The following is a 13,282-nucleotide window of genomic DNA, read 5'->3' as shown; positions in this document are numbered from 1 at the left end:
GGCTGTCTCCACGGGGCTTCCCCAGCCAATGAGGTTGGATGTTCTAAGTACCTGATTTGATGTAACTGTCTTTTTCTCCTTTACTGCTTATGACTGTCCTCACCTATACACAGATTTCCCTTTTTTTCTGTTTCTATTAGATTTTTACAATATCAATAAAGTGTTCCCCTTGGAAACTGAGAGTTCAGCCATGGACCTTTTGTTTTAGAACAGGAACTTATTAATATATCTAGTTTATTCCACTGAGACATTAAAAACTATTCCCATGAATCACATTAGAATGGTTACTGATAAGGGGACAACAGGAATGGAAAGTGGGTATAAAAGAGAACAAATAGGTGGATAGGTTAGTGACAGATGGATAGGCAGCTAGATAGCTGGATGAAATGCGGCCTGTGTTAGCCATAGCGCTAGAGTTTTATCCTGTCCCGTATAGACACAAATTGCAGGTGGCCATTTAAATTAAAATTTAAATCGATTAAAATTAAATTAATTGGGGTGCCTGGGTGGCTAAGTCAGTTAAGTGTCTGACTCTTGATCTCAGATCAGGGCTTGATCTCAGGGTCGTGAGTTCAAGCCCCACATTGGTTGTGGAGCCTACTTAAAAAAAAAAAATTAAAAATTCAGTCCCTGCCTGGCGTTAATCACATTTCAAGAGCTCAGTAGCTGCATGTAGCTCTTGCCTACCACATTGGACACTGCCAGGTATGGAACATTTTCATCATCACAGAAAGTTCTATTAGCACGGGTAGACACAGGTTAAGATTTCCTAGAGAAAAGACGCAGTTAGAGAAGGAGAATCTGAGAACCACCGATGTTAAAGGAATCACTGTAAGAAAAAAACCAAGTAACAAGATCCAGAAGAAAGTGATATCCTGAAAACAGAGGCATGAGAAATTTTTTTTTAAGATTTTATGTTTTTCAGTTTATTTATTCGTCAGAGAGAGAGAGCACAAGCAGGGGGAGTGGCAGACAGAGGGAGAAGCAGGATCCCCACTGAGCAGGGAGCCCGATGGGAGACTCGATCCCAGGACCCTGGGATCATGATCTGAACCGCAGGCAGATGCTTAACCCACTGAGCCACCCAGGCGTCCTTCCATTGAGGTAAAATTTTAAAGCAAGCTAAATAATCTGTGGTGTTAGAAGCCACCTAGGCATCCCACTAAAGATTTTATTTTTAAGTAATCTTTATGCCTCATGTGGGACTGGAACCCACAAGCCCGAGATCAAGAGTCTCATTCTCCATCAACTGAGACAGCCAGGAGCCCGGGCATTAGACAGAAAAGGGAAAAGTGTTCGTGTCAAATGTAACAGAAGGAGCTAGAACCAACTGGCAAATAAGGGCCCAGCAAACACAGTTTTGGTGAGCATGGAGGTCAGACTACGGCGGGTGGAAGAGAGATTGGTGGGGAGGCACGGGACTGTGGATGCAGTAAGACTCTCAGTTTCAAGCGTGGAGAAAAGGGGAGGGGATCTCCTTTAAGCAAGGGAACAAGTAGTCAGTGTGGTAGAAGAGGAATGAAACAGACTGGCCTTAGCTTGGGTTCTTGGGAAATAAGCCACGCAGAAAGTGAGGTCGGGACTCCAGACACAGAGTCAGCAAGCAGAATATCAAGGAGGGGGCTCCGAGGAGGAGGAATGGCACGGGGGTGGCCAAGTGACAGGGGCAGACCATGGAGATAATCCTGCCGAGCGCGTGGACTTGCCTTCACGGGGACAGGGCAGCATGGAAGAGTATTGAGCGGGGGGGGGAATGAGGTCAAGGGAGGTTAGTGACAGCTTCTGCGAGATGGAGGGGTTCCCCAAGGTGGTGGCAGGAATCCCTGTGGGACCCAGACATGAAGGAATGATATTAGAAATTGCCAGCACATCTGCATTTAGCAGGGTGCCCTGGGTGGCTCAGTTGGCTCAGGTGCTGATCCTGGGGGCTGGGATCGAGCCCCACATCGGGCTCCCTGCTCGCCAGAGAGCCTGCCTCTCCCTCTCCTCTGCTTGCTGCTCCCCCTGCTTGTGCGCTCTCTCTCTCTTTCTCTAATAAATAAATAAAATATAATTTTTTAATCTACATTTAGCTGCAGAGAGTAAATTCTCTCCAGCTGTGCCCTTGGTCTGTAAAGCCCAGACAAGCCCCGAGGGTCCCAGGGGTCTCAAGTGTATGACTGAGCGCAGATCTGTCCCCTGCAGATCCTGCCTCAGGGAGAGGCCAGAAGGTTTAGATTCACAAACACCTCTGTTTGGGCTTGGAGTGAGGATTCAGGGGCAAGACGGACATGCTTTCTGACCGTAAAGAAATGTGTGCGCAGGTTCTCTCCAGTGGGATTTCCAAGAATAGATAAGGGTGTTCTGAGAATAGATTGGATAGAGTAGGCCACAGGGTGTGTCCACACAGACACACACACACAAACACACACACCCCTTGGGCCCTGAAAGGAGTGAGAAGAAGGTCCTAAGCAGTGTCAAATCCAACATATTAAATGATGAGACTTCCCACTACCACCCCATTTCTGGGGACTCTGGCTGCAAAGGGCAAGAGTGGATTTTTTTTTTTTTTAAGATTTTATTTATTTATTCGACAGAGACAGAGACAGCGAGAGAGGGAACACAAGCAGTGGGAGTGGGAGAGGGAGAAGCAGGCTTCCCGTGGAGCAGGGAGCCCGACGCGGGGCTCGATCGCAGGACCCTGGGATCGTGACCTGAGCCGAAGGCAGACGCTTAACCACTGAGCCACCCAGGCGCCCAAGAGTGGATTTTTGAGGACGCAAAGGCTTCTCTCCGGGGTCAACCAAGGGGAGACCTCAAGGCTTAGACGAGATTGGAGGGGCATGATCACCCCTGAGGTTCACCCTAATCTCTGCCCCTCGCCCCTCATTTTCTCCTGTCTCAGACCACAATGGGGTATCTGATTAGAAGACTCGCCACCTTGGTCTGCGGTAAGCTGCTTCCTTCCTATGAATCCCGCCAGTCCTTCTTTCTGGTCCTTCGTTTTCCCTCAGGGAGCCAAGCACTGCTCCCTGCGAAACTCCTACTCCCGTGAGCCACCCCCCATCCCCCACTGTTTCTGACATCCCTGGCTTTCATCCAGTCTCCTGTTTGCTCACTTCATTTTCCTGGTTGACTTTGGGTCCCATTCAACTCTATCTCTCCCTCTGGGAACTTGCCCCTGAGTGGGGGATGCCAGAAGCCCCCACCCACCCCAGCCACCCACAGGCCTTGGTGATAAGAGAGGGAGTCCTGGGGGCAGCAGTTGATGGGGTGTTGTCTGAGAGGGTGCCCAGGCTTTGCAGCTGCTGGGGAAACTCCCTAGCAAACAATGAGTCCTAACAGTGGGTTCAAGGAGACCAGGGCATGGGTCAAGCCAGCTCCTCTGTAGGAACAGACCCCAAAGGCCACACCACCTCGCGGTAGTTTCTTCCTCTGCTCCCCATGTGACACCTAGGCTCCCATCCCAGGTAGATTCTGGGTGATGGGAGGCACAGGGGTCCCCAAAGCCTGCTTAGCCAGTCCCTTCTTTTCTTTTTCTTTTTCTTTCTTTCTTTTCTTTCTTTTCTTTCTTTCTTTCTTTCTTTCTTTCTTTCTTTCTTTCTTTCTTTCTTTCTTCTTTCTTTCTTTCTTTCTTTCTTTCTTTCTTTCTTTCTTTCTTTCTCTCTCTCTTTTCTTTCTTTCTTTCTCTTTCTTTCTTTCTTTCTTTCTTTCTTTCTTTTCTTTCTTCTTTCTTTCTTTTTCTTCCTTCCTTCTTTTCTTTTCTTTCTTTCTTTCGCTCGCTTTTATTTATTTGAGAGAAGAGAGAAAGTGAGCACGAGCTGGGGGTGGGGAGGGCAGAAGGAGAGGGAGAAGCAGACTCCCCGCTGAGCAGGGAGCTCAACGTGGGGCTGGATCGCAGGACTCTGAGATCATGACCTGAGATCATGACCTGAGCCGAAGGCAGACGCTTAACTGACAACCACCCAGGTGCCCCCAGCCAGTCCCTTCTCAGGGCAAAAAGACCTCCCAGAAAACAAATAATTCTCCAGGAAGTAGAACCCAGTGTCTGCGTGGAACCAGGAAACAGGGGCCTCCATCCTTCTTCACACACAGCTCCAGCCCCCAGTTCCCGCCCTGCTCTCCACGGGGGTCCCCACCAGAAGAGCCTGCCTCCCACCTACAGTCCCCAGTGAGGCTAATTTTGATGTTCACGTTTCGCAGACAAGGTTCTCAGGAGGTCCTGCTGTCCTGGAGGTATTGTGTCCCACTGACCTAGGTTCAGGTGCTCAGATTCCTGCCCACCCCAGACACCACAGTGCTGCCTGCATACAGGATGTGGATGGCTGGGGACCAGGAGGCATCAGCTTGTGGGGACTAGGGAGCAGCCAGAACCCGGATATGTGTCCTTTGCTATTGTTCCTGGCAGGAGGCAAAGGGAGAGATCCAACCATCGAACCAGCAAACAAGACTAAACACCACGTTCCGCCCCTACTCCCCCACCCCCCGGGGACCCAGGCTCCCAGCACCCTGCTCCCCAGCTGTTTCCCTCAGGGACACCACCCTTCCAGTTCTGAAGTGTGCAGCAGGCTCCCAGGCCACAGCCACCAGCTGTTCTCACACCCCTCTAAGGACCCAGGTGTCCAGGCTTGCCCTCCACCCTTCCCAGGCTTTCAGGGTCCCCATTCCACCTGGCCCTGGGATCACCAGCCTCCTCCAGGAAGTTGGCTCCATCTTCTTGGCAGGTGACCCAGGGTGTGGTCTGAGGAGCCACGAAACTCCACTATATAGCCCAGCCCAGGGGCTAGCCCTGCAGCTCCAGGGACCTGCAGGTGAGAGAGGCTGGGATCCCCTAGAGAAGTGGGATATCAGGTCCCCTACTCTAGCCCCTGGCTCCAGGCTTCCCCACCCCACCCCCACTGGGCCCACTGGACACCTAACTCCCCCTCCGTGCCCTCTCCTGCCCTCCCTGCCCCCCACAAGACCCACTGGACATGTAACTCCCCTATACACACACGCACACTGGCCCTTGGATCCGGCCCACCTCCCTGGTGCCCAGGTGGCCCTCGTCCTCCCTGGAAGAGTGCCCGGCCAGAGGGGCAGACTAACCTTCCATGACCCCCTCCCTTTCCCCTCTGCAGACATGGGTTCCCTGTGGAGCTGGTGGACACTCTGGACAGGAGCAAGCCTCCTGTGTGGTAAGTTGGACTGAGATCCTTGTTCTCGTCTGGGGGACTCTGCCTGCCACGGTCAGCACCCTCCATCTGGATGCCCTCCACAACCCCATCTCCCAGCGCCACACCAGGCTAGCTGAGGTGGGCGCGAGGCCCCTTACGTTCTGTAGAGAGCTGTGGTGGGATCCTCCCGTTCTCTCTCTGTCCTAGAAAGAAGCAGATAAAATCCGCGGTCCCCCGGTTTAAGTCTTCCACTTTGTCAGTTTTCTGTAACTCAACTAAAACTCTGACTCTGAGCCTCCTGCTGCTGAGGTGATGGAAAATTTCACTCAAGTCGTTCTTGGAGGGCTTGGTGCCCGATTCCCCAGGGTTATGCCCAGGACTGGAGTCTCAGGTGAAGTCAGAGTACCGGAGAAGGATGGGGCCTCAGAGCTGTCTAGTCATCAGTCAGCATCTGCTTAGGTCACTTCTGAAGCCTTCATTGTCCCTGATGCCCTGGCCCTGTGGGACACTGGGACATCTTTCAAGGCTCCCCTAATTCAGCAGAGAGTCCTTCTATAGCCCCATACTCTCTCCAAGATCTTGTAGATGTCCTCCCCTGCCCTCTCTCTTTCTCCATCTCCCTCTCCCTCCCCCTTCCCCTCTCCCTCCCTCTCTTCCCAGCCCTGGAGAATCTCTCCCTAGTTGGGGGTGTTGAAAAGCACCCACTCCTCCCTCTTTCTAGGAGACATATTGTCCACATTGCCATAATCTCCTTCTTCCCTTAACCCCCTTTACACCCCCCATGTTTCATTAAGACGGAAGTCATAAACCGGCACCTGAATCCAGCCAGTTTGAGGCCCATAGCACTTAAAACAATTTGGGGTTGGAGATTTCACATGGAAATTCAAATAGCCAGTTTCTCCTGAAAAATGGTAAGGTCTGGCATAAAAAAAAAGTGGGGGGGGAAGAGCCCATAAATCGTCATGATAATAGGCTAACCCTACCCGCTTTCCTTGGCATATGAATTCTCTGATTCGCACACTGGCCATCCAGATGGTTTCCCACATTTGCATTACTTGCCTGGCCCATCAGGTCCAAAGTGTTCAGGCTTTTATTTTATTTATTTATTTATTTACTTACTTACTTATTTAGAGAGACGGAGTGCACAGAGGAGGGGGGGGGAAGCAGACTCCCCACTGAGCAGGGAGCCCGATGTGGGGCTTGATCCCACAACCCTGAGATCATGACCCATGCCGAGAGCAGACGCTTAAGGAACGGAGCCTCCCAGGCGCCCCCGTTCAGGTTTTTAGAAAACAAAAGCCAGAAAGGCTGGTAGGCAAATAAGGAGAAAGGAAAGCGAGGGGAGAAAAAGCTCGAGTTGATATTTCAATGTGGTATCTAGGCGCAATGCAAAGCCTTCCTTCTCAGAGGACTGGGTGAGCAGACGTGCAACTGTGTTCTCTCCCCCCAACCCCCAGGGTTGACCCAGGGGACCTCCGTGGACTTCCTTGCAGCCTTCCTGCAGAACTATCTGCCTAGCTACCACAGGGCCTCTCTCCAACTCCTTCTCTCCAGTCTGTCGGACCGCCCTGCCTCGGTCTCCATTCACTGCCACGCAGATGGTACCAGGCAGAATGTCACAGTGAACCCGGGGCAGTCAGTCATGGTCAACATCAGTTCCAAGGCTGAGATGGTCGGCAGTAAGGTCTTCCAGCATGCAGTGACGGTCCACTCTGATCGTGAGATCTCTGCGCAGGCTGTAAACACGAAGCCCGACACAGCAGAGCTGACGCGACTGTGGCCTGTTCGGGTTCTGGGCACTGAGTACTTTGCGCTCACACCTCCCGGCGTCTCGTCCAAGAATGTCAAGGAGTTTGCCGTGGTGGTGGGAGCAGCGGGGGCCTCAGTCACTATGCAGCTGAAGGGGTCTGCGACATTCCAGGGCAAGTTCTACCCAGCGGGCAGTGTTGTGACCTTGACTCTGCAGCCCTACCAGGTGGCCCAGGTACAGAGCACAGCTGAGCTCTCGGGGTCGAAGATCACAGCCAATGGTCCGGTGGCTGTGTTCTCTGGCCACAGCTGTGCCCAGAAACACACAAACTGCAACCACGTGGTGGAGCAGCTACTCCCCACGTTCGCCTGGGGCACCCGCTACGTGGTGCCCTCTCTGTCCTCCCAGGCCCACTACGACCTGGTCTATGTCATGGCCAGCCAGACCACAAAGCTGAGCTACAATCAGGGGGGCACCGCTGGCTCCCGCGGGCTCCAGAAGGGCGATGTGTTAGAGTTTGAGATCCGGCCGTCCCAGCCGCTCTACCTGTCTGCAGACGTGGGCATCCAGGTCCTGCAGTTTGGCACAGGTGCCACAAGGGGCCAAATAACCTATGACCCCCACCTGGCCTTGGTCCCAGATGTGGCAGCCTACTGCCCGGCCTATGTGGTGAAGAGCGTGCCAGGCACTGAGGGTGTGGCTCTGGTAGTAACACAGACAAAGGCGGTTAACGAGCTGACCATGGACGGGCAGAGGATGGGGGCCAAGCTCTCCTGGACAGCTGTGCCCGGCAGTGAGTTCTCCTATGCCGAGGTGGACCTTGGCCCCAGTGACGAGATCCACATGATTGAGGCCACTACTAACTTCGGGCTGCTCACCTTCGGGCTGCTCAAGGCCATAAGCTATGGGACAGCAGGTGCCTGCGGCCGAAGTGAGTGATGGGAAATGCGCCCCCGGCCCTGTCCAACCCGTGACCCCTTGGCTGGCTCTCTCACCCTCTCCTTTTTCCCCACCCACCTGCTCCCCTGGGGCTGTCCCCACCTCACCTCCATCCTCTCTGCCATCCTCCCCTTCCCTAAGGCTTCCCAGCTCCTCCCTACCCAAGCCCCTCAAGGAACCGCTAAATATTTAGCCACCAGTGCGATCCAAGGTCCCCACTAGTCAGAAGCAGTGCCCGCCAGAGCACGGCAGCAGGGTCCTATATATAAGCCTCCACGGTGTCTGACAGGTGTCTGGCCTCAGCCCTTTGTCAGTTGCTTTTTGCAGGGGGACGGGGGTTAGGGATAGAGTCCTAGGAAAGAGCCAAGGTGCCTAGAGGGAGGGATCTTTGTGGGGAGGAGTGGGCTCAGGTCAGCAGCTTCTTATCAAACAGTCTGGAAGTATTTTGATCTTTTATTTATTTATTTATTTATTTTTTAAAGATTTTATTTATTTATTTGAGAGAGAGAGAATGAGAGATAGCACGAGAGGGAAGAGGGTCAGAGGGAGAAGCAGGCTTCCTGCTGAGCAGGGAGCCCGATGTGGGACTCGATCCCGGGACTCCAGGATCATGACCTGGGCCGAAGGCAGTCACTTAACCAACTGAGCCACCCAGGCGCCCTTATTTATTTATTTTTAATGTGTTGCTATTTTAGCAACTATACCAGTGGTTAACTACCACTCCCCCACCTCCTATAGGAATGTTTACACCCCAATGCAGGAGGTCTAAAAGTATGATAAATAACAATGGCTACCGTGGGGCGGGGGGAGTTCTCTCTCAATATACCGGAGACCATTCTGGATGTCCTGTGTGTGTTAACATAGTTAATCCCTAGGACCTGGCCCTATGTGTAACCTTACGCTCAGAGCATTTGAGGAACTGTCCCCAGGCAGTGCAATGTGGTGTCTGAGGACACAGATGCTAAAGCCAGACTTCCCAGGTTCAAATCCCACCTCTGCTTGTGTGACCTTGGGCATGTGACCTCGTCTATGTGGGCCTCAGTCTCCCTGTCTGTAAAATAGGGTTAATGGTTGTACCCCTTCACAGGATTGGAGTGAGGGAGTAATGAGTTAACATCTGTAAAGCTCTCAGGGGGTATCTGGCAAGTTATTATGAGCAGACAGAAAGCAAGAAATTTTGAACACTGGGAGGCAGGGGAGGAAGGGCTATTTCTTCCTATGTGGACCTCCTGCTTCAAGCTAGGACTCTAGACATTAGAGTTCCCAGGACTGGCAAAAAATGCCCCCTCCAACCACAGGCGTGCAAGCTACCCACCTTCAAAGAGCCACTTTGGGCTTGAACAGTCAAATAGGAGAGGGGTAGGTGATTCATTATAACAGGTAACACTCACCACCTTGGCCAAACCCTACTTATATTTTAGCTTCTTTAAGCCTCCCCAAATATCCCTGTGAAGAATGTGCTGTTATCACCCCCTTTTTGCAAATGGGGAAACTGAGGCATAGAGAGTTTAAAATTACTTCTCCAGTGCCGCCCGACCAGCAGAGCCAGGATTCTAACCTAGGCAGCCTGATCCAGGAAGGCAGAGACTTCCATTTTCTGTCCTTAAAAAAGATTCCTTAGCCTTCTGACCTGAGTGGGAATGCACAGGAAGGGGGACATGGGGAGAGAAAAACCACAAATAGACATTTCCATGATGATCCCTGCCCATCCTTCTTCACTACCTTTCAGTTCTTCTGGGCTGAGCCTTGTCAAACTAGGGAATTAGAATACCTGGGGTTGTTGGGTCATGCCTGGGCAGCCATCTCCCCAGGGGGCCTCCAGACCTCAGTTTCCCCACTTCTTCCACGGGTAGTTGTGAGCCCACTGCCCGAACTCTGCACAGCAGGATACCCCTGACTCTTTATTCTTTGCCACCCCCTTCCTCCCCTCCCCAGCCGTGCTGTCCCAGAAACCCTCCTGCGAAGACGTGCAGTGCAGTCCCCAGCAGAAATGCCAGGTGGTGGATCAGCAGGCCAAGTGCGTGGCGGTCCCCGTGGCCACCTGCCGCGCCCAAGGTGACCCCCATTACACCACCTTCGACGGCCGGCGCTATGACATGATGGGCACGTGCCTTTACTCGATGGCAGAGCTGTGCAGCAACGACCAGACCCTGCAGGCTTTCAGTGTGGAGGCCAAGAATGAGCACCGGGGCAGCCGCCGGGTCTCCTACGTGGGCTTGGTCAACGTGCGCGCCTACAGCCACACAGTATCTCTGGTCCGAGGGGAAGTTGGCTTCGCTCGGGTAAGTGTCCAAAGGGTTCAGGTTTAATACCTATGAGCCTCCAGTCAGAAGGAGGAAGCAAAGCCTGGGTGTCAGGCCCCAAACCCAAGCCTTCCGCTGTGGGGTGGGGAGTACAGAGGAGGGAGCAGTGGGGGCTGGGGAGGGGGAATTTGAAAATCAGAGCCTGAAATACCTTTCGTCCAGCAATTCCACTTCTAGAAATTTTAAGGTACTCAGAGATATGGTGGAAGAAAAGTTTATGCCAACGTGGTTTGGGGTAGCAAAAGAAAAAAAAAGAAAAGAAAAGAAACAAGCTGTCCAACAATGGGGAATGTCTTCAGTGACCAAACACTAAATTCAAGGAGCACCTGCTATGTGCTGGATTTGTTTCTTAGTGCTTTCCATGTATTAATGCATGGAATGCTCACAGCAATCTGTTGGGGGAGGCATTATTATTAACACTTTTAGGTGAGGAGACTGAGGTCCAGAGAGATGAGCGACTTCCCAAGGGCTCCGAGCCAGTAAGAGATGGAGCTGGGAACACAGGCAGGGTGCCTCCTGAGCCTATTCTTAACCTCTTTACCATTCTGCCTCATACCATATTTTTATGGTATGGGTTGTGGGTCGGGGTTGTGGTTGTGGTTGCGGTTGCCACACAGTCCTCACACCTGGCTCTGGAAGCGCTCGGGCAGGCTCAGGGCCAGCTGGCTGTCCCAGTTTTGTTTACTTTGGATATCAAATGTACACATAATAAAAATCCATATATCTTAAGTTCATGGAATTTTGACAAATGTGCATCCCCAACCTCCATTAAGATATAGAATCTATTCATCATTCTGGAACATTCTCTCATGCCCCTTCCCAGACAATCCCAACCTGCTCCTAGAGGCGACCATAGTTCTGATTTTTTTTCCCACCAATGATTAGTTTTCGCCTGTTCAAGAACTTCATATTAATGGAATCACACAGTGGAAGAAGCCATTTGCGGGAAGATTCTTTTGCTCAGCACAGTACTTGTGAATTTCTTCTGTGTTGCTGCGATTTTTTTTTTTTTTTTTTTTTTTAAGAGGTAAAGCATCAGCATAGCTCAAAACAAACAGGGCATGTTGTGGAAGGTCTGGCTGTCACTCCTGTCTTCATCTGCTTTCTCTCCCTTCCCTCCCCCACTCCCCGGTTTTACTGATTTCTTGAGGTTTCACCTAGGGTTTCTTTATGCCAATACAAGCAAGGCAAACCTACATTCTTCCATCTCCCCTTTCTTAGCGAAGAGTACTGTACCGTCTGCTCTGTTCTGCACTTTGTTTTTTACACTGCACGGTAGCTTCTGGAGCTGTTTCCGTATCAACATCAAGGGAGCCTCGGCTTTCTTTTGTTGTTGTTCTTTACACCTGCACTGTTCTGCATTGGATGGATGCCCCGTCATTTGGGTAACTCAGTCTCCCACCGATGGATGTTTTGTTCACGATGGCAAATATCGCAGAACTGAGCATTCTTGTACCCACCTCGCTGTGTGGGTGTGCAGGTGGATCTGTGAGATTAATAAGCAAGTGGATTAAAGTAGGTGTTCTAGAAATCTGGAGGGACTGAGCACAAGCTCAGAGGGACTTCAAAATCCCCGAAATTATGTGTGGAATTTTGCATCTGCTGTGCAGTTTTTCAGAGAGAGAGCCCTGTTACTTTTGTCAGATCCTTACAGAGGTCAGTGACTTGACAGAGGTTTAGCGCTCCCACCATCCCAGCCCTGATCCCTCTGATCTGTCACTCTGATCTAGTGACCAGTCTGCCTCCCTCACTGGACTGGGAGCCCCAGGAGAGCAGGGTGTGTGTTGTCTTCGGTCATCACTCCCCGGATCGCCCAGCCAGGGCCAGGCCCAGAGGCAGTGCCCGGTGAATGTTTATCTAACACAGCATCGTCTTCATTCACTCATTGAGCACTTGTGATCCTACCAGGCACCGTTCTAGGCGAAGGAGAGGAAGCCGCGAGCAGAGCAGACACAAAGCTCTGTCTTTGTGGGACTGACAGTCTACGGAGTTAGGCAGATGATAAACATGAGAAATTTGCAAATGATATGTTAGAAGCTATAGGGAAAAAAAAAATAGAGCAAGGAAAGGGCATAGGGAGTAGGGAGGGGTTGCCACATAAAATAGAGTGGTCAGGAATGGCCTCACTGCCATGGTGACGGTGGAGCAAAGCTTTTGTAAGAGGTCAGAGGTCAGGGAGTGAGCCACGGGTGCATCTAGGGGAAGAACATTTCAGGCCACAGGGAGGTGAGGGCAAAGACCCCAAGGCTTGGTCGGTGGCAGCAACAGCAAGAAGGAATCCCAGGGCAGCCAGGGCAGGGGGCGGCGAGTGGGGAGGGTTCGAGGGGTGAGGGCCAGACCACACAGGATCTGACCGCCCGCTGCCCCCCCCACTCCCACCCCCTGCAGATTGACAACCAGCGCTCGCGCCTGCCCGTCTCCCTGGTCAAGGGCCGCCTGCGCGTGTACCAGAGCGGGACCCAGGCCGTAGTGGAGCTGGACTTCGGGCTGGTGGTCACCTACAACTGGGACAGCCAGCTGGCCCTGAGCCTGCCCGAGCGCTTCCAGAGCCAGGTGTGCGGACTGTGTGGCAACTACAACCACAACCCCGATGACGATTTCCTTACCTACGACTCGGAGCTGGTAGCTGACCCCGTGGAGTTTGCCAACAGCTGGAAGCTGGACGACGAGGACTACCTGTGTGAGGACGGTTGCCAGAACAACTGTCCCTCCTGCACCCCAGGCCAGGCCCAGCACTACGAGGGCAACCGCCTCTGCGGCATGCTGACCCAGGCCGGCGGCCCGTTCGCCGTGTGCCACGGCGCGCTGCCCCCCCGGCCCTTCCTGGAGGAGTGCGTGTACGACCTGTGCGTGCTCCAGGGGGACCGGTCCAGCCTGTGCCGCAGCCTCAGCGCCTATGCCCAGGCCTGCCTGGAGCTTGGCATCTCTGTCGGGAACTGGAGGTTGCTGGCCCACTGTCGTGAGTGACGCCCTCGGTGCGGGGCTGGGGGTGCGCGTGGTGGGAGGCAGGGGACTCCTTGCACCTGCTCCATATCTGAGCACTTCTTGTGGTGCAGCCTGAAGCTGGACCGTGCCAGGGACGCAGGGATGGCCGAGATGGCCACGCCGTGCCCACAGCGAGCCTAAGTTTGGGCCAGACACATGCCGAGGCAGGG

The 13,282-nt window shown here is 52.8% G+C and overlaps 1 protein-coding gene across 3 annotated transcripts in view; it reads left to right on the top strand.

Annotated features, from left to right (window-relative positions):
- The first annotated feature begins 5,099 nt into the window (after positions 1-5,099).
- Positions 5,100-13,282, top strand: part of LOC113936551 (Fc fragment of IgG binding protein) — a 41,045-nt gene continuing 32,862 nt past the window's right edge. For 2 of the 3 annotated variants that reach the window (XM_027619903.2, XM_027619902.2), the window contains exons 1-4: positions 5,100-5,156; positions 6,593-7,816; positions 9,760-10,106; positions 12,516-13,086. In XM_027619903.2, the coding sequence (XP_027475704.2) occupies positions 5,102-5,156; positions 6,593-7,816; positions 9,760-10,106; positions 12,516-13,086 (2,197 nt within the window). In that variant the 5' untranslated portion in view covers positions 5,100-5,101. The remainder of the gene's footprint in view (positions 5,157-6,592; positions 7,817-9,759; positions 10,107-12,515; positions 13,087-13,282) is intronic. The other variant, XM_035725320.1, reaches the window with a different exon arrangement.

The sequence above is a fragment of the Zalophus californianus genome, chromosome 17 (genome assembly GCF_009762305.2).
Source record: "Zalophus californianus isolate mZalCal1 chromosome 17, mZalCal1.pri.v2, whole genome shotgun sequence".
NCBI classification, from domain to species: Eukaryota; Metazoa; Chordata; class Mammalia; order Carnivora; family Otariidae; genus Zalophus; species Zalophus californianus.
The sequence above is the reverse complement of the archived record's forward strand: the minus strand, read 5'-3'. Positions and strand labels throughout refer to the sequence as shown.